At 42.0% G+C, this 26,040-nt stretch overlaps 1 protein-coding gene across 17 annotated transcripts in view; it reads right to left on the bottom strand.

Annotated features, from left to right (window-relative positions):
* CTBP1 (C-terminal binding protein 1) overlaps positions 1 to 26,040 on the bottom strand; it is a 180,560-nt gene that overhangs the window by 37,740 nt on the left and 116,780 nt on the right. For 7 of the 17 annotated variants that reach the window (XM_040556915.1, XM_040556917.1, XM_040556918.1 and 4 more), the window contains exon 2: positions 1,113 to 1,267. In XM_040556915.1, coding sequence (XP_040412849.1) covers positions 1,113 to 1,267 — 155 coding nt within the window. Of the gene's footprint in view, positions 1 to 1,112; positions 1,268 to 4,877; positions 5,095 to 6,564; positions 6,654 to 9,908; positions 10,061 to 12,265; positions 12,424 to 19,424; positions 19,971 to 26,040 lie in introns of those variants that run through there. The other 10 variants (XM_040556924.1, XM_040556931.1, XM_040556930.1 and 7 more) reach the window with 7 other exon arrangements.

Below are 26,040 nucleotides of genomic sequence, written 5' to 3'. Positions count from 1 at the left end.
CGGTGCACCTCAGTTCAGCTGACAGAATTCCTTCACAGCTGCAGCACACTCAGCAGTACACACAAACCAGAGGCACTGTTCACAGAAGTGGATTTAGACACTTACCCAACAAGCCTTTAAGTTAATACTTTGATTGTACTTGTCTATCGTGGATCTTCACTGGAGAGGAGGAAAATAAATTCCCCTGGAACAGACCCCTGATTGCCCTCCTCTGCTGTCACATTTATTACAATTTTTACCTCCACAGAAGCTGGTTTCATCCTTCATCAGGTGAAGGAATACTTGACATTTGAGGCTTACTCTGCCAGCCAACAATAACTTCATCAAAATTAATTCTACCTCTGCAGAAATATGGATGTGAAAAGGCTCTATTGCTGCCTGGAGAGCAGCAAAGATTTGGGGTAGATGCTAGGCCTTCGTGCTGAAAGAAGTCTCTGAAGAGAAAATTCAGGCGTACGCGCCAGCTGGCAACCTTGGCTATCATCACAAAAATGGGTATCCCTCTAAGAAAACGAGAAAACCTTTGACAACATTAAGAACCACTGGTTGTTTTACACCTCCCCTAATCATCAGGGAGGGTACAAACTTGTGGGATAACATACTTTTTTAAATTCATTTTCTAAATACAATTTTGGTTAGCATTTGTTCCAAAACTGTTTTCCAGCATCAATTTGGAGTGCATGCAGCCTTCTAACCCGATCTGTACAATTCGTTGGCTAAACAGAGAAGTTTGGCTGTGAGAAGAACTTCCAATTTGACACTAGTATTTGGCTTTCCAGTTGAAAGCTTAGCAACAGTGTTTCCAAGAAGCATTTCAAAATATCATGTAGTAATATAATTTTCCCTGATTTAACTTTCCCCATGAATCTAATTCAGTTTGTAAGCACGTGGACAACATCCAGCCAAAGATATGCTGCACAGAAATGTACTTCAACGGGTATTTTTGTCTTTGTTCATCATTTATTACCTTAATGATCTACTGGTCATTTCTAATTGACTATTAACCAAACTGCAGTGCCTGACACGTTTTCATAGCTAACACCGTATCTGTTCATAATTATTAAAGTATCTGCATTTTCTAAAATACTTCAATTACATCTTCGTGGTATTACCTTTTCATGAATTTCTTGTGTAGACTGAGCATCACAAAATGCCACTGTGGCTACATCCTTCAGAATCGGCATTTCTACTGTACAATCCCTGCCATCCAGCAATGCTACCAAAGGGCGTGGGTGCATGGGCCCATTCATGATCGGAGGTCGAATGCCTATGAAGAAACAGAGAGGTGTTATTCAAAGGATGAAAATGTAACAAAAATACATTATAGCTAGTCTGTTTATTCTGATGGCAGAAAAAGATTTAGAGCGAATAAAAACAGGAACAAATTTACCGTTAACAAACAAAAGACCCCTAAGAAAAAATGCAGTGTAGGCTCAGGAAGCTGAACAATAGAAGATGGTCAAAAACATTAAGGGAATAGTATATTTTTTTAAACGGACACCCTCACTGCACTATTAAGAAGTATCTGTGCAATCTTATCCAAGATTTATATTTTGATTGGATTCCACACCTTTGTGAGCTCTAGACAGAGTGAGAACGATCTTGTCCAGGCTTGTAAGAACGTAGCTTATGGAATTCCATACGCAATTCAGTAAGGAGTTGAGTATTCAATTTACATATATCACTATGATCTGCTGACACTAAAATTTAAGTGAAAAAACCTACAACAGCAAAAATGTGTATTTACTGAGGATCCATTGTCCAAGTACACAGGCTTAGTGCTAATCTACGTAGGCCTGCTTAAACTCATAAGTTTTACACAACGATTCTGTAAGATTTAAATTAATGCATCATACTTAATCCACCCCTGAAAGCTCTCTGACAAAATGTGAGCAAAATGCCCATCCTTAAATCAGCATCACACTTGGAACATCGTAGAGTGACAAATAAACACATTAAACATTTGGGGTAGAGAAAAATCAGTTCAAAGTGCAGACTTAATTTATATCCTCTTTATGGAGTCTTAAAATGAAAAGTAATCCGTATAGCAAGATATGCAGAGAGCATCTTTTTACTGTATAGAGGCTATAAATACACAGAAGTACTCAAGGGAATAATATTAAACCATTACATTTACACAAAAGTAGTTAAGCGTGGGTGGAAAAAAGGGACTTCCTGAAGAGAGAAGGAAAAATGAAAACAAGAACACAGTACATGATTTTTCCTCTTTCAAAACAAGTACTTTTAAAAACTGCAGAGTGAAGCAGGCTAGATATTTCTTGTACGCAAATGTCAACAACACAGATTTGCTGCAGTGTGAATTTTAAAGTTTTGCTTATTGCTTGATAATATGAATTAGCCCAATATGAATGCAGAAAGACTGAGGTTCCCCAGCTACCTCCAATTAGAAATCCCTGCTTCTGAAGCCTCAGACTGCATCAAAAAGCAAGCCCTGAAAGACTCATCTGCATTGTAAGTGGATGGAAAATTAGTAGAGTCCCAGTTCTGCATACAAGATACCCAGTGAAGGAAAACAGCTGTTGGGAAAAGGGATTTTCACAAGTCAACAGAAGTAGCACATTACTTCCCTGCTGGGGCCAAGCCCAAGTCTAGTGCTGAAGGAGCTGCACCAAGGAGATCATTACCTTCAGCCTCAATTACCTGTCTAGCCTGCACCCATAAATTTCAAGTGTACCCCTACCCAATGCAGTAAGGCTAGGGCTAGGGCTTCCTGACATCTGGCATTAAGTTCTTTACCTCTTCAAACGGTTTTTGTACTTGAAGACGACTCAACAAGGGTCATTGGAATTTTTCCTACGTGCATGCACTCGCAGCTAGAGCCCTACCTGGAAAACTTATAAAAAGGGTAGCTGGCTCTAATTTAAATGTACCTGCATAATACTTAATTACTTATTCAGCAGCAAAAGGATCTTTCAGACCGAAGGCAGAAGGACAACAGATCCTCACCAGTCCTTCTGCATTGGATCACCGACGTTCACTTGGTTGTTTTTCATTTTGGTCTCAATGTTTTTCAACAACTGATTATGCCAATGGGAGTGCACCTGCAGCATTCTCACCATAGCAGACAGGCATTCAGATGTGAAAAGTATTCACCAGCAAAATCTTCCATGGGTACAACACTCATGGCAAGTATTCTCTGTTGCAAAACCATAAATTCCTAATCTCTACTGTAACAGACATCCTTAGAAATACTTCTGGTGCACAGAAAAATCTCACCAATTACTTCTAAACCAGCCCTTAATATCCAACCACCAAAATTAAATGGAAGCATTTTTAATATCATTTTCAAAAATCCTGCACCTTGCTAACTTACTGCTTGCTGTTACGCATCTGAACCAGAAATGGCCACATAGCCTTCATACAGTCATTTTTAATAAACTAACCACACACTAATAATGTGGCACAGGACAAACACAGCATGAATACACAATGCAAATGCTACATAGTTATCCCAAGAATAATTACTATATTTTAATGGGAACTTAATTATAAAACCCCGTATTAAATTTACTTTGAAACACCCTAAAGTAAAGCATGTCATAGACTTGTTCATGTTTCTTTCAAAATAGTGTATGTAATAGCATTAATAAAATGCAATTATGTTTTGAAACATAAATGTAAAAATGACATTGCAAGCCCTATTCATATTGAATATAATGACTGTGCTTGTTTTACAAGCGAAATGTTATGGTCATCTTCTTAACTGTCAGTCCAGCAAAGCCAGGATTTCAATGACAAGTCTGAATCCAAGCTCAAGTAAATAAGAAAAAATGTATAGAACTTTGATCCTAAAGCTGTTGAAGATGGAGGAAGAACATGACATAGTTCATTTCCCCCAGAGCTACAGCAGAAGCATCTGTCAGAGGAGTGCATGCAGTCCAAACAGATAAGATTAAAAGCTGTCCCCTTCAAGAATCACTCTTCCATCTAGAACTCTCTCAGAAAAACATAAAATACAGTACCACAAAACACAGCTCTTTAAAAATAACAATTCCTCTAAAATACATAAAGGTGTGGTCTCTTTTTCCCTTAGGCCAGTATAACTACCCATTTTAACCACGTGACTCTTGCCTGATGTTGGTGCTAAGTAGTGTGTCGGACCAAGCCCCAAAGTATAAAAACTGAAGTCAGAAAAACAAGTGGGAGGGTAACCCTCCCCAGGAGTATCTCAGGCTCGTTAACAGTCCCCAGAACTCAAATATACCCAGTGACCTTGACCACAAAAACCCCACAAACCTTTGCTTGCCAAAATCCTTTCTGAACTTCAGCATGGACTTCCTGTTGCAAAATCTTTCTGCCTAAATACCATATCACTAAATCGCAGACAATAACTCAACACTTCAGTAAGCTTACAGTAACTTAATCACAATGGCAGTCACTATTTAAAGTTTACATTTGCAAAGACACAGTTTCGCTATGAATCAGAATCGTTTGAACGAAAAACTACTTCTTTCACCATTTAGATATGTTCGGCCTGTTTCTTATCTAGAAATGTCATACTGCACCACATGCTTGGTTTTGCAGCAGACCCTTGGTGTGGCAGGATAAAGCAATGTGTATTTAACAGCAGTATTTTCCATTCCTGCGTTAACAGTAAATCATGCAACTCAGTGCCAGAGAGGAGTATGACTGTAAACTGGTCAAAAGCAACATTCAGAACCACAAGCACAAAACTCAGTTTTAAAAAAATAAACTAAATTTCACTTAGTTGGCTTATTTAAGTATGTGGTATGGTAGCATTTTATATAACACAGACAATAACAAGTATACCATCCACCCCCACATCCTAGAACCTTTGTTAAGGGAAAACAATCTCAGTTTATCCTAACTTGAGACTTTCAGGAACCCCTACCAACCTGACATTTCTTAATCTGAGCTTGATTTCCAGGGTCATGAATTCGATTTCTCAATGCTTTACAATCTTCAGTATTCTGAGGCAAAATAGCAGCCTGTCATTCGATCCTCATTTCCATGTCTTTAACTTTTCTTGCAGCCTCCTGTAATCTTGAACCAAAGCTTTTAAACTTCTTATCCACTGCAACCTCTGTAGCCTGGATCGTGTTCAAATTTTTACTAAAAAATTAAACACAAACAATACATTAAAACAACATTAAGGGTCTGACTTGTGCTCACAGAAGCCAGGAAACTCAAAGTTAAAGCTTCTCACTGCATCTGCACCCTTCCCCCTTTGGCTGCTGGTTTTCCACCACACCTGCTGTGCTGCCACCGGCCATTAACATACCAGGGACTGTTAAGACGCACACAGCACCAGAGCAGGACAAGCAGGTGCATTGTAAAGAGACGTACCTGGACCAGTCGGCACTACTCATGCGGCAAAGGTTTTGCCTAGGTGAGCAGGGATGCGAGGAGAGCGTGTGATCTCCTGTAGCACCGTGCTGAGAGCCAAGCACCGGAGCGACTACTGAGGATGGAGTGAGAAGCCTTTACTCTGAACTTGGTGGTTGGCTAGGTATAAGTCAGGCCCTTAAGGTTATCTAAATGTATTTAAGGAAAGCAAAGGCTACCCTCAAAGGGTTACCCCCAAAGGTTAACCCTAAGGTTAGCTCAATCCAGCTATTAGTGGGTTTGGTTTTTTTTTTTTTTACCTCACTATGGAAATAATCTGGTAGTGAAGCTCTTGCCCCAGTAGCAGCTCCCATGCCAGTGACTGACAGAATTTTTCTAAAATAGTACCACGTGTAGGGTGCATGCAGACAGAGAGGTCACTGCGTGGTGCACAACTGCTACAGATGGACGGACAGCAGAAGTGCCTTCTGAGAGCTGCGATTTGGACTAGCTGCTCTACGAAAACAGCATCTAAACCCTTTTCTGGTCCAGCCTTTATGGAAAAAGCTTGAAAAATTCAAAAAGCAGCTTTCAGCTGTGAGCCCGATCGATCAGAGGTCAGCCCAGCACTCGCAAACCAGAGGATCGAAGAACTTATCCCTCAGCTCTTGTAACCAAAACCTGAGGGGAAGGCTCTCCAACTACTGCCTCCACACCTCTGGCTGTGTGGTGACTTCAGAATTATCAGCCCAGCCTTAGCCCTAGATGTAATTTTTTTGTTAAATACTTGAAAGAAAACAAAGACCTACCCAAGCATGGTGGTTTCCTCCCCCTCCCGAGGCCTACCTGCCCCTCCTGAAACAAAGGCGCACCTCAGCGTGCCTTGCTGCCAGGGCACAGAGGCTCTGGAGGCTGCTGGAGGGTAGGAGAGCTCGCCCTGACGCATTCTGGGCTCTTTTAGCTTGTTTTAAGCCTTTCCCAAAACAACCATTTATGTCACAAACCGACAGTAATTAAAGTGATCAGGCCGCACAACAGAGATCTCAAAGCAGTCTGTCACCATTCGCTGACATTAGAAAACATACCAAATGCAACAAGATAAGCTATTAAGAGTAAAGAGGATTAGCAATGTCATTTTCACATTTTTCTGCTGCTGATTAATATGACATCATTAGGATCAGGAATGTCTCTCAAATAAGGCATACAAGTTATAAGTAAAGGACATTGTCAGGTTTGTAGGCCCAAAATTTGACCTACCTTTCATTTTCTTAAATCTGTTTGCAAAGTCCATGTAATTCTTTAAATGTGTTGTTCTTTTTTCAAAACAAATGCTTCAATTCTTTTTTCTGAAAAATACATCAATGCCAAAAAGCACAACACTTATCAGTAACCCTATAATGACAAACCAATAGTACATCAAATGGAGGACAGCAGCCTTGGGAAGGGGAGTTTATATTTTCACATTTCTGAGGATCCTCACAAGTGCAAGGATTAAACAAGCAGGAAAACTCCCTTGACAATGTCCTTTTAAAAGATTTTTCCCTACAAAACTTCCCTTACACACAGTAAAAACATCAAAGGGATTTCAGTTTTTAAACAAAATACGAACTGCTGAAAAATCTGATCTATATTTACAAAAACAAGACCCTAAAATGACAAGTTGGACATTCAACTAATTTACAATCTTGCACATGTAACGTGAGACTAATTCCCTCTGGCATTTACCTTCGCTTTATATTCTTACCTAGGCTGTAAATTTAGTCAGAGCTGTCACTTATTTACCAGAAGTTCTCCAAAAAAAAACATGTTTTTTAAAAATAAATGTTAATATTAATTCAAATAAAGAACAAGTTGTCAAAACAAGCAGAAAAATATCCCTCTCAGAACATGAACACAGAAGCTGTTATGAATTAGATTTGCCAAAATGCACTATTAAAATTCCCAGAAACGCCATACTTAAAAAGCATATGTTATGGCTCCTGACACGTAACGCATTTTTAAATTTCGGACTTTGTTTTGGTAGGCTCATTCCTGTGTGCGCCATGACCTCAGGTGACATTTAGATTCAAGGTAGAATAAAACTAAAAAGCAATCAAGTAGAAATAAACTTTGAAATGAAATGCAGGTGCACGGATCAGAGAAATAGATGCGAGAGGGGAGGGAAAAAAAAGAGTGCTTACCAGCATGTAAATATGCTGAATATGCAAAACAAATGTCCCAATTCCACCAGAATCAGATCCAGCATCTTTTGCCACTGCCTTCGGCATAAGCAGGTTGTCATCTCCCATGACTTGGGATGTGGGATTAAGACTTTGGGCGTGGGGTAAATAAAGAACAGCACCAACAAGCAGAGCATACAAAAAAGTGGTAGCTAGCCTTGCAAGCCTGAATTTCTTAGTAGATGAATTTTTGTCTTTTCTCATTTAAGGTTTCTAACTATGCTTCTTAAGATTGTGGGAACCTGCTGTAAATCTTATTGAAATTAATGGGAACAATCCCAAGCTGATTTTCAAAGTAGTAAGATTTGGACTTCGTAGTATACATAGAAGAGAAAACTAAGCATTAGCTTCACTTAAAGCATATGTGCGGTCTCTACTTAAGTCTGCAGAGCTTGGAGGTAAATGCTAAGCACCCTGAAAAAGCATAGATGACGAATATTATGGCACTCTGTGCTTTTTTATTTACCTAAACTCAGTAAAAACAAGCCATCTTCCTTCTTTTCTTTTTAATTTGCAAGAGACCAAGAAAAATAGAAGTGGTTTCCGGCACTGTGCTGACCCAATGATGTGCACAGCAGTCACACCCACGTATATCCTCTTGCTAATTGCAAAGATCGAAATACACCCAGCCGCTCTCTGGGACACTCACTGCTCTTTCCCCTACACAAAATACATAAGCAACAGCACTGCTATCTCTAATTACCACCCTCATCCATAGACTTCCACAGCAGAGACTCATGAATGCATCACATCATTATTTTACCACTTGTGAGAAATCAGCATGGGTATCCAAGAAGATTTCTACAGCATCCAGTACAAAGCCCCAAGCAGAGAGTATTTCCATGCCACCAGCTTATTTGATCTTCCCTTTTAATACTATCTGAAGAAAATAAGCCAGTAATTTCTGTTTATAAAATGTCACATTTCCCTGCTGCTACTGGAACCTGGAGTCATGATTTCTCATTACTCCTCCACAGTGACACAGAAAATAAATGTGCCATTCTCAGATATTAGTCTGATAACTATGTGGATAAGCATTTTTGTTGTGTCTTTTTTATTAGTGTTCCCTAACCTGTCTTTATTAAAGATCTAGTAATTCTACTCTTATTTGTCGGATACCTGACAGCATGTACATGAAATCCTAAATGCCTGTCAGGGTACAACACACAGATGTCCCACATGACAGATTTTGAAAGCCAATGATCAGAAATAAAGTTCTGTTAAGGGGAAATAAAATCATCTGGCAACACTTTCTACTAATTACACATGTACTTCAAACATCCAGGTGAAAACTGGAAGTATTGCACATCTGTCAAAAAATTACTCAACGTATTCAGAAGCAGGCTATAATGATATGCCTAATCTTCACCAATACTTTTCAAATAGGAACAAAACCAATATAAATCACACCTATTTAACGTCAAATGAACAAGCAATAATATGAGTTGCTGTAAAATGTTTTAATTGTCTATCAAGGTTTAAAAAGCAAAAGCAAATGACAATATTCAGTAACTACTACATCAAGTACCAAAATAAGAAAGCACAAGTGTCAGCAATAAAACACACAGAAGAAAGAACATCGCAGAAGCCCTGTTTTCAAGTAACAGATGCATGAAAGCAAGCCCCAGAGAAAGGCAAAAACATTTTAAAGGACAGTCGAAAGGTCTGCTTCGAGTATTTTTAGCTGCATTAAGTAACAAGAAAAGGAAGAAGGAGGGGAAAAAAAAAAAAAAAAAATCAGCGATGGTGGAACTGCCCTGAGTACACTCCCATTAGTCCCAGCTGCAGAGAGCTCCTGGCTAAGGCTGCCAAATTTGCTTCTGTAACTCCAGTTTTGAGATGACTGCGAAGTGCCCCTGCCTGCAGGCTGTGCCTGAGGCCAACGCTATTTCCGAACCAGCAGAAGCCCCCTACAACATGCACAAGGTGAGAATCGGCACACTTCAGCCCTCACTTTTACCCACACCAAGTTCTAGGCATCGATTTCCCCTTGCTGGCAAGGCCAAATCCCCAAAATAGAGAACCGAATGCAGGAATCAAGCCTGCACTAAAGACATCCCTGCAGCACACCTCGGGGGACAGCTGCTGCCACCTCAGCACGGCCACCAAAGAGGAGCCCGGTAACAGCAGCTGGGGGGGAGCAGCCACCACCCACCCTCACACACACCCAAGCTTTTAGTTTAAAATACAATGGAACTTACATTTCAGCCCATAAACTTTATAGGTTGGTGGGTGTGACTTAAAAAAAAAAAAAAAAAAAAAGCCAGAGAACTCCTGCTGACAGGAACTGGAAAAACAATCTGCTTCAACTATTGTAATAGGAGCAGCATGATTAACTCCCCGAGCCATTCCAGTAACAATACGGACCATGCCAAGACTTACTGAAACACTTTCCACAGAAGGACGAGGTCCTGGAGATTTTGAGGACAATGCATCGGATACAGAGCACAAGCCCGGAGGGGCTGGCACAACGCGGCTGCACCGCCACGCGAAGCGCAATCCATCAGCAGCCCTTAGCCTAGCTCCTTCACCCATGTGTTCAATATAAAGGAAGTAATGCTTTTATTTCTTATTTTGTCATCTTATCAGAATCAGCATCTTGGCCGTGAATTGCATAAAAGCTGAACAGACACAACGTTAATTTACAATGTAATACACTCAAGGATCTGCTCTTGATTCGCTTGTAAAATATTATGTATTTGAACTAGGAAGAAATAAAGACGACTTTTTTTTTCCCCTCTCCTCCTAAAATGTTTCTCTTACAGTAAGCTATATTATTACAGCAGGTTTGGATTTGTTTTAAACCACCACCTGAGCTGTAAGTACAGTTTGGGAAAAAAAATACCATCTACTAGTGCTATCAATACAACCGCTTTTGGAGCATTAATTTCACACGATGTTTGAAAGGCACTGCCAATAATGTACTACAAAATATGACAGACTATATTCAGAAGTTGTAATGGCAACTCTTTGTGCTTTTCTCGTATTTTAGATGTTGCACAGGATGCTGTCTCGCAGAAAGAAACCCAATAACCCAAGCAAAGCCAACATCAAAGGCTTCCTTTATTCTGATCCCAAACACTGAAAGCAATTTCTCTAACAGCACACCTGTACTTTGACCAAGAACGTTAAACTATTACCCGGGGCACTCCTTATTTTCCTTATCAAAAAGGATGAAGATAAGCAAGTGTGGGGCCTTGGATAATCAAATTAGTTTCACAAGGTTTAATTTTTTGAGGTCAGCACAACACATTCCAGTGATGCTAAAAATAACAGTACCGAAGTATTCTGCCTCTGGAACACAGTTCTCCATTTACTTTGTAAGGTTTTTTATTTGTATTGTTAGGAAAGCATCTAATGCTCTTCACTTTCAGCTGAAAATCACAGTGCTATTATTGTCAGTTATCTTAGAGTGACAAAAATGCTATGACTCTCTTGAGTAGGGATGCAAAGAGGGGAGGGGAGCTAGGAACTTTCCCTAAGATTTACAGCTAAAATTCTCAAAAGCCTGTGCTATACATATGTTTATATATTTAAGACCGGTGTAATTAAAAAGGGGGAATTCAACACAGTATTACGATTTCTGGTAAATGAGGCTAACACTCTCTTTCCTCAGTTACGCTCCACTGTGTTTTCCTGAAAGCCAAAGGAACTCTGAGAAACACTCAACGAGTGCAAAGGGCTCCTTAAAGCTCTTCTTAATTTCTCCCCCTTTTCGGTTCCTCCCACAGCCACTGACCTCTGCCATTCTCCATCAATATTAAGAAAATGGCTGATGAGGATTGCAAGCTAGAGAACACTTCTATCGTAAATGGGAAAAGGAGAAAGTCGGCAGCATGATGAAACCAAAGTCTTGCACCTACCTCCCATCCAGGGTACTCGGGACCCTAACCCACGCTAACCGAACCGACCTTGAATAAAGAGGATTTTCTAAAAATGATGTTCATTTTGAAGGTAAGCAAACAGGATGTATGAAAATGACAAGCTCCCTGAGAACGGGCCAGTAACAACAGCCAAAGTGCCAAATAAAACAGGCAGTTTAAGGCAAAGGCTGGGTTTATATTATCGTGTTACATTTAATCATAATATAATAAAAGCACATGATGTAAGAGAGCTGTTCTACTGAGCTTTTCTTCAAGTAGATTTTGAGTTTCAATTACAAAGGCTCTGGTCCCAATATCGCAGTTAAAGCTGTACTGAAAAACACAGTTAAAACTGGGACTTATTCCCATGACTTGATGAGACAAGCAAAATATTTCTTCCCACACATACCACATACTAAAGGGGTTTATAGAAGGTTTTTGAACGCTTTAAGTTATTTCCACTGATCTGGTTAGAAGTCAGAAGTGTTTAAAAATGACCCGTATTTGCATTTTTTCACTAGGCTTTATAACATTTATTTTAGTCTCTGTAGTTTAACCATTTTAAACTTGAAAAGGGTTCATTCACAGGCATAAAAATGCTTTGTCTGCAGATAAAGGCTTCAAATTATCAATTTTTCAGGGCACAAATCATGTCCCATCTCTCTAAATTGCATAAAGCCTTAATCAGCGCTAAAACACCAGTTCCAAGAAAGCGTTATAAAAGGAATTATCGATTCTATTAAGAGTCACAAGATCTTAAGGCAGAAGGGTACCCTTCATTTGTCGCACAGGCAAGATTTCTTAACAGGTCATCTTTCCTACCGTACATTCTTGGTGTGATCCAGCACTGTATTTTGGAAATGAGTTCACTATTACCTCTCCCAGCAAACGGCATTAAGATGTCAGTTTGCAGTTTTATTCTTGCCTTCTCCATCTATGCCTGATCTTAAAAAAAAAATAAATAAACTTGTTATAGCGCCTGTGTCCCCCAGCCTGCAGGCAGAGACATTTACGAAGCCTGCCCACGGCGCACATGTGCGTCACCCAAATGTCATCTCCCCCTCTCGCTCTGACAGCCTCAGACTTGTGCAGCACGGCAGTTTGTGAAAAATGGACAGTTACCGAAAGGGACCACATCGACTTCCTTTCAAAACAAAAGAGATTGACAACAGATGGAGAAGCGAGTTAAGTGGAGACTAGACCGATGTATTAGACTCGAGGAAGAATTTCCAAAATAAGGCAGCCTGTTCTGTGGGATTTCTACGTACTCTGAAACCAGAAACATGAGGAATGTCAGCAGCAGGATAAACAGCGGCATGCTGGACAACCTGCTTGGGCATCACATTTCTAAAAGCAGACCAGCACAGGAAACACTCAAATCACTTTGAATTTTATCATGCAAAGATAAAGCATCACCAACTTCACGCAAATATTTAAGTCTATTTTGAAAGTGCTTCTGGTGTTTGAAAAATGAACGCAGCAGAGATGCTGGAAATCAAGTCTAAGTGCTTCCTGCTGCCTGTAATTCCTGAAAAAAACAGAGGGAAATTACAACTTTTTGCTTGCCCACCGCAAAATAATTATCTGATAACCCCCAGAAATCAAGAGCATTAGACTATTTTCTAAAATGTGGCTAGAAAACACAAATCCTTGTTCCTGAGACTGAGAAACAACAGCAGAACAGGCAGGTCTTCGTAAGAGACTGATTTTTCCTTATTTTCTGGATGTAAAGCAAACCAAATTAGAGCAGGTGTATCACTGCAAAAGTAATAAAATGAGAAGTTACTACTTCTGCTCCCTGATTTTGCTACTGCCACTTTTTATTTTTGTTTTTATTTGTGTTTATTCAGTACTTTGATAGCATACTTGCTATTTCACCAGAGTGACTTCATCGGAAATTTCAGCTCTCACGGTATTTGCCTCAGAGACTTTATTCCAAAAGATCAATCTTTTCATTCCTTCCGTCCCTCCCGGGTCAGGACTGTCATCCCAGTTACAAAAGGAAGAAGGGAAATGGGTGCTGAGAACAGCAGATGAAATCTGGAAAATAACTCTCAGTGAAAAGCCGACATCCACAGGCACCCCAGATGAGGATCATTTATCAGGTCTGAACCTCACAGCACATAAAATATGGTAGCTACAAGGGGTGGATGAGCTGGTGCTGCTCAGAGAGCTAACTGCTTAAAGAGGCAACTCCACCTGTATGCATTTGCAATTAGTTTTTGGAAAAATAATTAAGTAGCATCATTATTTCTTACACAAGTTACATCACCAAAGTATCTTGTAAAATGTGTCCCTCTGGAGCTTAGATTCTGAGCTGCTACTCACAGTAAGAGTACCGATGCCATCCGAGCTTCCTAGAAGTATTTTCATCAGGAATTTGCTTGCCAACAACTCTTGAGTGCTAGTGACTGTGAAATTACCTCGCATGGAAGTTGCAACATAGCAACTGCTTAACAAAATGCCATTAAACACCGTTATTGCATTATTCCCTCGCAGACAACCACCTTTGGGGTAGGCATCGTACGAAGCCAGAAAATGAGGATCTCGCAGCCAAATGGCTTGTACGATGAACGGAAATACCGAAAACTGCACAGCTAATAAAAGCCACAGTCATTTTTCCCTTGAAGAATATAAACCTTTTTCTGGTTACAGTTTGACACCTATGTTTTGATACCTTTCTTTCCATACTTGTTCTGTAAGTACTTCCCAGAATGCTTAGATAAAATACTCAAATTAAGCTGGACTATTTATTCCTTAATGCCTGTTAATATAACCAAACAAGAGCAACGGGTAACAACTTATGTCAGAAATACTTAAGAGACAACACAGTTGGTACTTTAATTCTCTGGGAGGTCTGTGAAACACCCACAGAAGCCTATGGGAGTGTTCCCCAGCAGAAGGGAAGCCTCTGATTTCAATGAGGACAGCATCCAGCCTGTCCATAGATGAACACGAGACAAACCTTCTCTTCCCACTGTTGTATAGAGCTGGGATCAAGCGACAGCAAGCAAACTCAATGTACTAGCTTTGTCCTGAAATCTGGGGGCACCTAACCCCAAACCACACAACTGGCAGCTGCTGCGTGAGCTTACGTCTTCCGTCGGGCAGAACCGAGAGCTGGGAGCACTGCAGGAGAACAACCAAGGACAAACAAACAAGGACAGCCACTTGGACAAACAACTGAGAACACAGAAAGAAGCTAAGCTGAGTACTGAAAAAAATGAGTTGCAGAAAGAAAGTAAGAGGTGATCAGTCAAACCCAGAAAAAAAAAATAATAATTCTGCATGGCAATTAAGCCGATGAATAGCATATCTTTTCCCCACCCTGGTTCTCTCTGCTGCCTCTCCTGGATCAGGAGTGCCATCAGGCTCTTCAGGAGAGGACGGGAACCAAAAAAGCAGTTTACAACAGCCAGGGAAGAAGGACATCCTGTCTCCAGTTACTCTGACAAGTACGCCGAGATGCTGAGAGGGTGGGACCCATTTATTTTTTGCTCTTAACAGATCTATTTGTTTATCAGAGAGAATGGAGTAGAAGGGGGGTAGGAAAGGGGGGAGAAATGGGTTTATTCTGTGCCTGCGATGAGATGCTGTCACACAGGAAGCGGCACAGCCTAACTTCTTTCACAGCTGCACCGGGGTTAGTGAAAATCTCATCTGTAAACTGCCAAGAGCAAGACAGAAAGCCCTCACCTCCCGTACTGAAGTCTTTCTGTAAAGAACACAGTATGTGAAACAGTTAAGAGAATTCAATTGAATTTGTTTGTTTTGCATGCTCCCTATGAAACAGTTACCGAAACAAAGCGTTGGAAGTCTGGAACGGGATGAACAAGTAGGAGCCAAAGTAAATTAATTCAAATCTTATTTCTATTCCACATATCCAATCTGTATAAGCTCTTCAGACAACGGTCTGAGCTACTAGAAATTAAAATGAGGTTCAAACTGATCCTAAAGAACTTGAAGGCTACTATGCTGAGAGCAGACAATCTGCACCTGCTTATAATATGTCTTAAATGAGGTATTTAGTTACCTATACTTAAAATAGCACGTAATCTGACAGTTTCAGATTTCTATAAATGTGAACACACGCCGATAGTCCAGCTATTCTTCATTATGAAGACGTGTGACAGTGCAACTTGTTTTTCCCTGAGCAGCTGGCACTGAAGCGTCCTGTCACCGCTGCAGCGGTGAGCAGAGAAGAGCCTACAAATTCACTTCTGCCCATACCGAGGTATTCCAGAAACCGCAAACCCCACTAACTAAAGTCGCAGAACAGCAAAAAGTATTCCTTCATTTTCTTCACTACTGATCAAAGCAAACCTCTAACTTCTCTTCAAGTGAAACTCAGCAAACCCCTCTAAGAAAATAGGGCTCTTTTTGAAATCAAAAGAGGAAGAGTAATGAAAGTAAGGGTCATGAAAATAGGTCCATGAAAAAAAGACTTTGAGTTTGTGAAAAGTTATAAGCTTTCTGGTTTTAAAGTAAGATTTGGTGTTAGGCTTTGCTTCACTGTACTGTCAAGTTATCTATACAGAAATTATTTTTATACCAAGTATTGCCGTGTTAATATGGTGTATGTGAAGCAGCAGAGTATTTGGGGTTTTTTTCCGCTTTAAAAAAAAGTACATTTTTCCCCTTAAGACAGAAAGAAAGATAATTTACATTGCGTTGGAAAGCATGCAAGTATTAATGATGGGGAATGATGAAGAACATAAATGGTTTCCATTTTCACATTCAAAAACAAGTACCTGCAAATTAATGCTAAAAGCAACTGGCCTATAAAGCAGCCATGTTTCCATGCCAACTGATCACAGAAATACATATAATTCAACAAAAAAATGAATAACCTACAAAACAAGAAAATAAAAAGAAAGCAGAAGTGCTGGAAATCAAGATCCTGACCATACCTAACTATTTTACAAGAATAGCAAGGAACACAACAAAGGATGCAATTTAAGACATGAATGGTATACAGCTAATGGCACTTCATCATTACAATACTTCTAAAAGCTGTCACTCTCTAGTCAACAAGAAAAACAGGATACAGAACACCTCTATTAAGAAGGAGGGAACACTCGCACAACAGTAGCAATTCTTAGAGGTTTCACAGTTGGTAGACATGAAAGCGCAAGTTACTATTCAGTGCACATCTTTCATTAGGATTTTATTTTTTGTCTTCATCTAAGGTCTTGCTTTTTGTTCCCTATTCACATGGAGTTGCACTGGGGTTCTGCAATCAGGCAGCAGAGCTGCTTGCAGGGTAAGGCAGCCCGCTGCTTGAGGGTTAGCTGCAAAACCGAGAGCATTGGGAGCGAGCAGATACTCATCTGCACCCAAGCAGCTCACACACTGATGTGAACATACATATCTGACGTAATTAATACATTTTACGTGTATGGAGGAGTTTGGTTTCTTAGATGATGAAAGGATGCTACCACTTCGTGCTACAGCAAAAAACAAGTTTGAAGTTTGTGCTGAAAATTAGGGAGCACGTAGTCCACACATGTATATATGTATCTCTGTATGTGTGTGGAATAACCAGACTTACTTTATGCAAGGAGGCAAGGAAATGTTAAATAGAAAAGGATGCTATGTATCTAAATATAGCCAGTTCCAAGATACTGGTATTTATGTCCAATAAAACCAGCAGTTCAAGTATTTGTTCTTTACAACGTAGAGAAATAAATAATCTCCTGCTAAAAGGTCCATAAAACCTGCGTTCTAAATGAATACAAATTGAAGACAGGACAATAGATTTCTGTTTCTTAATATGTCTGTATTTTAATCAAGTAAGCAACAGTGCTTTTCTTCCTACTTAGTTCCTGAAAACATATTAAGAGGCATTAGAGGTTTAAAACTGATGAAAAATTGTGGTCACAGATCAGAGAGCTGGAAATCCCACCATTAATACATCTTAGTGCACTTGTATTTTACTGTTTTGCTGTATTTTGAATAAGAGAATGGAACATTACAAGTGGTTATACTGATCCTAGTGATTCCATAATTATGTGACCGTACAGACTACACGACAGTGGGCCTACACACTGCATGGAAAAATGGAAAATCTACATATAATGAACTTCACGTTCATTTACTAGCTTCGGTGAGCATAAGGACCTCAGGGACATCAGTGAATGAAGGAGGATAATTCCATGGCCTTGTCGCAACCTATCCAGAAAGCACAAAAGATCGAGTTTCACCGGTGACTTTCTTCTTTTGTCAATTCAGAACTCAGTAAAAATGGAACTTTTAGATGTGACACTCACTTGCTACCCTTTTAAACAAGCATCAATAATAAAAAACCTTCAATTTTCTAGGAAAATTGCCCTTCAAAGGCAAAAAGGCGTTCTTGTAGAAAAGGATTAAGCTGAAAAGATCTTAAATGACTTAGATGATTTTTAATAATAACAACGTTTATATGACAGCCCAATAAAGCTATAGACATTTAGCAGCTCCAAAATTCTGCACATTTCTGACTCCCTTTTCCCCAAACTGTCCCTAGATGGCCACAGCTAAGCCACCCAGCCTTACTACAGTTTTTGCAGTAGCTCAAAAATGATCATTCACCTGGGTGGAAAGGCCACTATTCCTGCACTTCAAGAGTACACTATTACTTTGAGGCAGTACACAATGCACTGCTATTTAGGAATCAAAAAGAAAATAAATCGCACAAATACTTAAAGCACTGAATATTCTTCATAGATCAAACTATGTATGCAAAGTTATGCACTTTGCAGTACTTTTTGCAGTACATAAACTGCTTAGCGACTTTGGAAGTACAAAGATGTGAATTCTGACAAGCAAAAAATGTATTTATAAAATCTGATGAGGCTTTAAGATTATAAAAGTTACCAATGCTCGAAGCAGTAGTGGCGACTGCAAGCTGGGAGCCAGCCAGAGCTGCCAGCTGCACACCCAGCTCCACGCCTGCTCCTACTGAAGGACCAGGGGTGCCCAAAGCTGAGCAAGATGAAAGGGCAGATCTGCTTCTCACCCCTTCACCTCTTTTCAGCCACTGTCAGAAAGACACTACTGCTGTACAGACGCCTCTCTACTAAGCTTTTGAAAGCTTCTGAAAGTTAGTTTTGTACTCGCTGCCTCGTTTCACTACCACGCATGAGGTCATCTCTGGATTATGGTGATTTTTCATACAGCGCTGCCTCGGGCGATATCCTAAATGGTAACAGAACAGGACTCCACAGAGCCAGGGCATGGCCGAGGCTGGCAGGGGCCTCTGGGGCCTTCTGCTCCAAGCCCTGCCCCAGCAGGGCCACCCCGAGCAGGGGGCCCAGCCCCACGTCCAGGCGGCTCCTGGACATCCCCAAGGAGCCCCCCCAGGCTCTGGGCAGCCTGTGCCAGGGCTCTGTGTTTAGGGACATTGGTGGGACCCCCCCGACCGCCTCTCCCCTCGGCCTCTCCTCACAGCAGAGGCGCCCCAGGCCCTGCAGCAGCTCAGGGGCCTCCGCCGGGCTCTCCCCAGCAGCTCCCTGTTAAATAACATATTATTTAAATATAAACAGGAAAACAATAATGACATAAAATCGTCAACAAAGCAACAACCGCGAGGGCAAACAGCAACGCTTCCACGCTCAGCAATAGCCGTGCCACAGCCTTGGCCGGCCCGGTGTTTATCCAGCCACCTGCAAGAACGCTGCCCTGAACTTGCCCATTAGCCCACAGAAAAAAAGGTATTGTGGGAATGTTAACTTTCACCTGGCTGCCTTCCAGCTGCCGGCAGGGAAAAAAAAAAAAAAACAACGCCCTTTTTTCAAATTTTAGCCAACTGAAGGATACTCCGCATTTTTCACATTTTCCAATTATTCCCAGCTATGTATAAACATAGGCATTGAACGAAATCCATATAAAATGGATGTAATAACGCGACCGGCTAACCTGCGAAAGAATAAATTAAGGGGTCTCCCGTCCAAACCAAACAGTCAGACTCGTATTTCACAAACCACGACAGCTTTCAAAAAAGCCAGAGCATTTCTAGAATAGCAGAAATGTTTGCCGTGCCCGTAAGAGCACTTACTGGACAAGGCGAGCAGGAACTGGAACAGAGCCGTGCTGATCCCAGCAGCACGGAGCCGTGATGCAGACCTGCTGAATGAAGTGATGGTGCTGCTGTTTGAGTGATGAAGATGCTGTTTGAAGTCAGTATTCTGTCATGTAATTAATGAGGGGGCTACTTATCTCATGTCTGGATGGGCCCCCATGACAGAAACTGTAGCACAGCAAAGAGCCTGGCACACCAACAGGGCAGGCTGGGGGAAGACCCCAAAACAAGGCTTGTGAAAATCCCCTTTCTGTGTCAAGCAGCAGGCAGTTCTCTTGCTCTTTTCCATCTGGCACTTCAAGGAGCTGTCTTTACTCAGCAGTCGTCTTGAAGTTTTTAATAGTCACAAAACGTGCAAACTCCAACTGAAAGAAATTATCCCTTACTTCTTCTCTTCCAAAGTTCAACTGTTAAGTAAAAATAGCTCACAGTCATGTCTCTGCTCCAAACCTTCGTATCTCTGCAGGGTCGGGAGTACTCAGTGCTAGCACAAGTGTTTCAGGGCACAGCATAGCTGCAGCCTCAGCACTTAGCAGTGTTTTGCTGGTTTCTTTGCATGCGTGTCCTGTCAAGCTAATTGGCAAAATACAGCTTCCCAATTCGAATACAGATGATGCTTTGGGTACGGGGCTTTTTTTCCTGTTTGTTTTTCTTTATTTAAAGCGAAGGAGCTTTAGTAGCGGAAAGTACATTTTTAATTTGAAAAAACAAGGCTTTCAATCACAGCAGCATGTTTTGTACGGAGCTGTGTTCCGTCAAGCCACAGGCTGTCTTTTCCTACGTGCATGTACTTTAATTCAGGCCACAACTGAAAGCACACTGCCTCGCCTCCCAAACCCTTCACCTGTAAGTAAGCAAGACACAACAACATCTACCAAGCACCGACTCAGAGCACCATTAGTAAGAGAATTGATCTCGAATTCGGCGTTTTCACCAGATCTCAGAGTGCTTTCACAAGTAAGGTCACCAGTTACCTGCATGTAACGCACAGCAGGCTACGCACAAGTGACAGAAGAGCCCCAGGACCAGCCAGGCCACACTGTTGTCACCTACACACTTGCTAGCAGTGCTGCCTCTGTTCCCCTCTCTTCCAGTCCTCCAGTCAGTAATTTGACCAAATTTCCCCTTAAAGTCAACAAGTTCACACTTCATCTTATTCACTACCCACCCAAGATTTTGAGCAATGCTAAACTTCTATAACCAAAGGGGAAAAAACGAAGCTAAGGAGTTGGAGAAGGCAATTCAGTTCCCATATTGGTTATTAATTTCCTAATATAAGTGCTTCAATTAAGTTCCCTATATAAAGAGGTACAAATCCCCCCCAGGAGCTGTACTCACACTAAAGCATGCTTGGACACCAGAACACAAACACCCAATATAAGTCATTGCAGAGTACCACCTTCTGATTTGGCTTCCCCAATTCCTAAGCATCCTAATGCAAATGTGAAAGAGTTCAAACAGGCATGCACTAGCTTAACTAACTTGATTTAAAATTGCACTTAATTAAATGTGAGCAGTTTCCCAGGTATCATAAGGCGTATTCATGAACTGCTTCTTTCACTATGCATTTTTGTGATCAAAGAACCCTTAGATATGACAGGAGGTTATTTACTATTTATAAAAATAATCCCTGTTTAATGTTCTTTTTGAATTAGTCTTCTAATATGAAAACTAATCTTTACTAATTCTCTTTGAAAGTCTGAGAGAGAATTAGATGATTTCTGAGGCCCTTTTTATTCCTGCACAAAAAACACCCTCATTTCAATACCTGCTAGAATTGCACACTTCGAAAACTTCATCATTTCTATATGATGGTATCCCTAAGACAGGTAAAAAAAACTTCATTTTCTGTTTCTCGATTTTTTTCTTTCATTTTTGTGGTTGTAAGAAAATATTTTCCTTTTAGAACATGAGCATTAATTTTGTCAACAGATTGTTTTTTTGAGCTACAAAGCTCAGAAAAATCACAAAAAAATTTAACAGGCAGACAAACAAGTCTGGAGCAACGATCCTAGCAAAGTCATCGAAACAAAGGCAAAATAAAGTAATAGTACACACCGTACTTTAGTTTCTAACATACCAGCTCAGTAAAATACACTGTATTGTAAAATTTTTTTATTCACTCAACTAGGAAAAGAAGATTCACGGTCGTGAAGAGCCCTCAATCATAATTCTGTCAACTGAGAGACAGAACTTGTTCCTCAGTTGCAAGCAATCTTTGGACAACATATAGGGTTATCCTGCAGTAACTTTGGCTCAGTATGTAGGATGCAGCCAGGAGCCTATGGATTTGCAAGCCCCTTCCAGTTCCCTTCGATATGAGTTGGAAGTGGAATGACTCGACATCCCGCAGGATCAAAAATCAAATTCTGCTAGGAGAGGAAAAGTTGCGCCTGCAGCTTTCTGTTCTCCAGATTCCTACTTAAAATCCTTTCTTATCGCTTGCTCTAAGGAGCTCTTTCTCACTGCTGAATACATAATGCTAGATTTAAATTTTAGATGGCTGCAGGGTGGTCATGAGATAAATACCAAGTGTATTTGTATGCCTCTGTATTTACAGTAAGAAGGAAAGTCATCTGGATTCAAGGATTCAAAACATGAACAAAGACATGGTAAGAGAAAGCCTTGCACAGAGGACTGCCAAATACAAACAACATACACAACTAAACCCGAAAGGCAATAATGCATTGTGAAACCCTTTCAAAACCATACAATACTATGGGAATTAAGTAAACTTAAAACTCCCCTGCAATACTCTCGTCATAGCTAATTTGTGATTTCCTGTACTCTCAGTACTAAGAGCACAATGGAGCCTCTATTGTGAGCCTCCTCCCACAAGCTTTTAAAAAATGCAAGACATTCTTTTTATCTAGACTGGCGTGGCTAAAATACATCCAGCTCTACACAGATAAAAAGTTATTTTCTTAGACGTTGCTTTTGCTTGTAAAAAAAAATAAATAAAAATCCGCTGCCTAGCCGAGCTGAGGCCGAAGATCACAAAGGAGCAGGGCTTTGGTGGCTACGCTGCTGCCCACCAGACTCTACCATGGCAAATGCAGGAGGCTGCTTTAGTTTTAGGATAACAAGAGAAGGTCCCACACGAAGAACTGTCTGGAAATTCAGCACAATTCACACAGGCAGTGACAACTCACAGGAGCTGAAAACAAATCAACCGAAGTTTGACAGAACCTATGAATAAAGCGATTGCAGTATTAACGACAAATCGTGACTGAGGGTGAAGGTAGTAAGTCTTTTTGGTGCAAACAACTGGAGATAATGGAAATAGATGCTACTTTTTCATCTTGAAGCATCCCAAAAGCTCACGTAAACAAGCCTAAATGAACGAGACTTTCCACACCAAAACCCTGCAGCAGAAGTGAAAGAAAGCTTGGCACAAGGCAGTTTAAAAAAGGAGCTCCGCTAGCAGAGGTCCGCTTTTAGCACGCAGGAGAGAACTCGGCAAGGATGTAAAAATCAAACCTAAAATGCTGCAGAGGCTCTGGCCAGCACCTCCACGCTCTTTCTCACCCAGGAAACAGTACATTGTGAGGACGTGGCTAGCCAGTTCCAGGCAGCATGGGAACTCACACATACAGCACGATTACTGAAGATCCCTTCTCTCAGTAATGCTGATTATACGAACGGGAAAATCAACAACATGAGAAAGGCTGTGATACACATTAATACTATTCAGTGAAGCACCAGACACGCATTAAGATGGTTGGTAGACCACAAATGTGAAAACGCTCATTATCCGGTTGAAAATAAACAGCTTAACATATCTGCTACAACACATTAAAGAGAAAAAATATTTAAATATCAGTTTAAGAGTTTGGAGCCTGGCTTGTGGTTATCTCTGCTAAACATTTTTGTCCTGCATGACTCTGCAAAGAGTAAAGCTACGTACTCAGCAAGAGACAAGCTGGCTGCAACCATCTAATGAAATTTGACTCATCTGGGAATTCCGACCAAGGGCTCCGCACCACTGTTTCTGCTAAGCCACGCGTTTTCTGTACGAGACTGAGAACGCCGTGCTGCAAATACGGGAGAAGCAGCGGTAATTCTGGATGGTTTGGCTTAAAAATCAGCGCCTCAGTCTGCAAATTCGTATCTGGGTAAAACTCTTGAAGCAGCCAAGAGAAACTTTGTGACTGTAAATTAAAGGCAGTGGGAAGGAAGAGAGAGGGGAGGGCAGCCCCCAGCGGCACCTCTGTTGGGGTGCATGGATGAGAAGGGCTGGGGGCAGTGCTCCCAACCTGCAAGCCCCCCTGTGGATCAGCACACTGCTGCCTGCAGCTCCCTTTGGGCTGGATTACCCAGTTTCTGACTCACCCAGGGGCTACGAGGGCAGTCTGCGAAGCAAAGAAGTGCACGCAGTGGAAGATGATGGCAATACCCTGCAGTGCTGCTCCTCTCCTGGCCGCCTTCTGACCGCCCGGCACACCGGCCGGGTGGGATGCAGGAGAGCACCTTTCCTCTCCGTGGCCAGGTACAGGCTTTATGGTGCAGGCTCCTGCCTCAGGAAAGGAACACAGGTCAACGGGAACACAGCGGGAGAGCCTTGGAGAGTTGGATTTGCCATTCCTGCTGTCATCAGAAAGCAGCCGTGGGCTAATCGCTACGGATAGCATTTTGGAGGCTAGGAGAGAGGCACAACCCCTCACGTTGCAGCAGCAACAGCCGCCAGCCCAGCTTCCCAAGGCTCTGACACGAACAGAACAGAAAGCAGAGCCCTCATCTGCCCTAAACCAGCACCTCTCTCGCCTATGGTTAGGCTCGGCTCTGACCACCCGAAGCAGACGGGGGCCCACAACCTTTTTGCACCAGGCAGCGGCGTTCAGGCCCACACGTAGCACGCCAGACCGTCCCTGCGCGGTTTCCCAGCCACAGACACTTCTCGTCTCTGAAGGTCACGTCCCAGCCGAGCGTCGAAGGTGGCAAAAGCCACGCTTGCTTTAAAGGTAGCGAAATGGTTACGCGTGGATCAACGGCAGGGACCTGACAGATCCTGCTGGGTGCGCCTCTCACCGCTCCTATCGTGGGGTGTGTACGGCAGCGCCAGATGCGATCTGTGAAACAATATCGGGGCTGCTGAGGATGGGTTGGTGCACAACCAGAAGTGAGGAATTCGGACTGCAGGAGCCTGGAGCTGCAGCTCAAGCCCAGTAAGGAACTCGTCTGCTTCCTTCCTTGCGGTGGGCTGGCATCACGACTGCTCTGAAGGGACCGAAGGGAGAGGAGGGGTAACTGAGCTCGGGCACACGGGGCCCCAAGGCCCGGGCTCCTTCCATCCCAGCCCTCTGTAACTTTGCCGGTGGTGACACAACTCGCCGACTGTGATTTGGGCACGGATAAGGGACGTCCACTGACCTGTAAATACAACTCCCAAAATATGCCTTACAGCAAACGTGAAGTGAAATTGCACAATCGCACTACCTCGTGTTTTAATACCGAATGCCTTCACATGGGATGGAAATGAGAGCTTTCTACTAAAAGGCCTCGGTTTTACAACTACTCCAAACGATTGCCCCCTGCCCTACCATCTGCTTTTTCTGCTGTCTGTAGAGAAGCCCCTCGGGCCGGCTGCACTGGCAGGTACGCGGCAAGGAAATCCCTCCAAAGCCCCCTGAGAACGGGATGAAAAGATGAAAGTGCAGAGATAAGCAATGATCGTCCGAAATAAACACCAAGATGAAACCCACTGTAGCATAGGAACATTTAGTTCAAAGAAAAAAAATAATAACAATCAAACAATGTCAATTTTCAATTAGGTTGATTAGACACAAACTGGATAATTAGCAAATGGAATAGTAACACAGGAAGCGTAATACGTTTGAGATGAAATGAAAATATTTCCCAGAAGTTAATTTATAATCATCTTCCTCAAAAATTAAATTCTTGCTCTACTACGGCAAACATAAGTATGTTATGTTTTGCACATCAAAAAGTAATTAACCTATCCATCTACCATACAGTTGTTCCTTCTGGGTGATTTCCTTTTATCGGGCATTCAGTCGTGCCTCGGGAGGTTTGCTCCCTGTCCTCGTTGAGGACTGTCTCTAACTCCTTGAGGAACCAGGCAGCTCTCTGGTCGGGTTCAAAAGCAATTCAGAGTTTTTGGTGCTCATTCCAACCAGCAAACCAAAGCAGGACGAGGAGCAGTGCCCCGCAAGTGCCTAAAAAACGGTGTGATCCAAGGACTGGCAGCTTTTTCGCACCCCAAACAATTTGAGGCACCGGCTCTGCCTCCCCCTGCCCGCAGCGCTGCCGCATGGGGTCGTCCATCAGCCTGAGACAGCCAGCGCTCGGATGCGCTCACGTTCCCAAAGCGCTGCTGAGCACGTTAATCATTCGGGAAGACGGGCTGAGGATTACCGGGCGCTGGAAGAGATCCGATGGTAATCGCAGCTCGGAGATCCCAGCACGCCCACCACGAGCGGAGGCTGCTGCGCTCCCCTAGTCCTCTCGGAGAAACGCCGAGAGGGAGCAGCGCGTTATGGTTCTGCAGCTGGAAACGGGAATTTTACATTTCTCTCTAATGAACGTTTGCAGTCTTGTCCTGATCAACGCAAAGGTTCAAATGAATCGTCAT

This window comes from Cygnus olor, chromosome 4, assembly GCF_009769625.2.
Source record: "Cygnus olor isolate bCygOlo1 chromosome 4, bCygOlo1.pri.v2, whole genome shotgun sequence".
Classification (NCBI taxonomy): Eukaryota; Metazoa; Chordata; class Aves; order Anseriformes; family Anatidae; genus Cygnus; species Cygnus olor.
The sequence above is the reverse complement of the archived record's forward strand: the minus strand, read 5'-3'. Positions and strand labels throughout refer to the sequence as shown.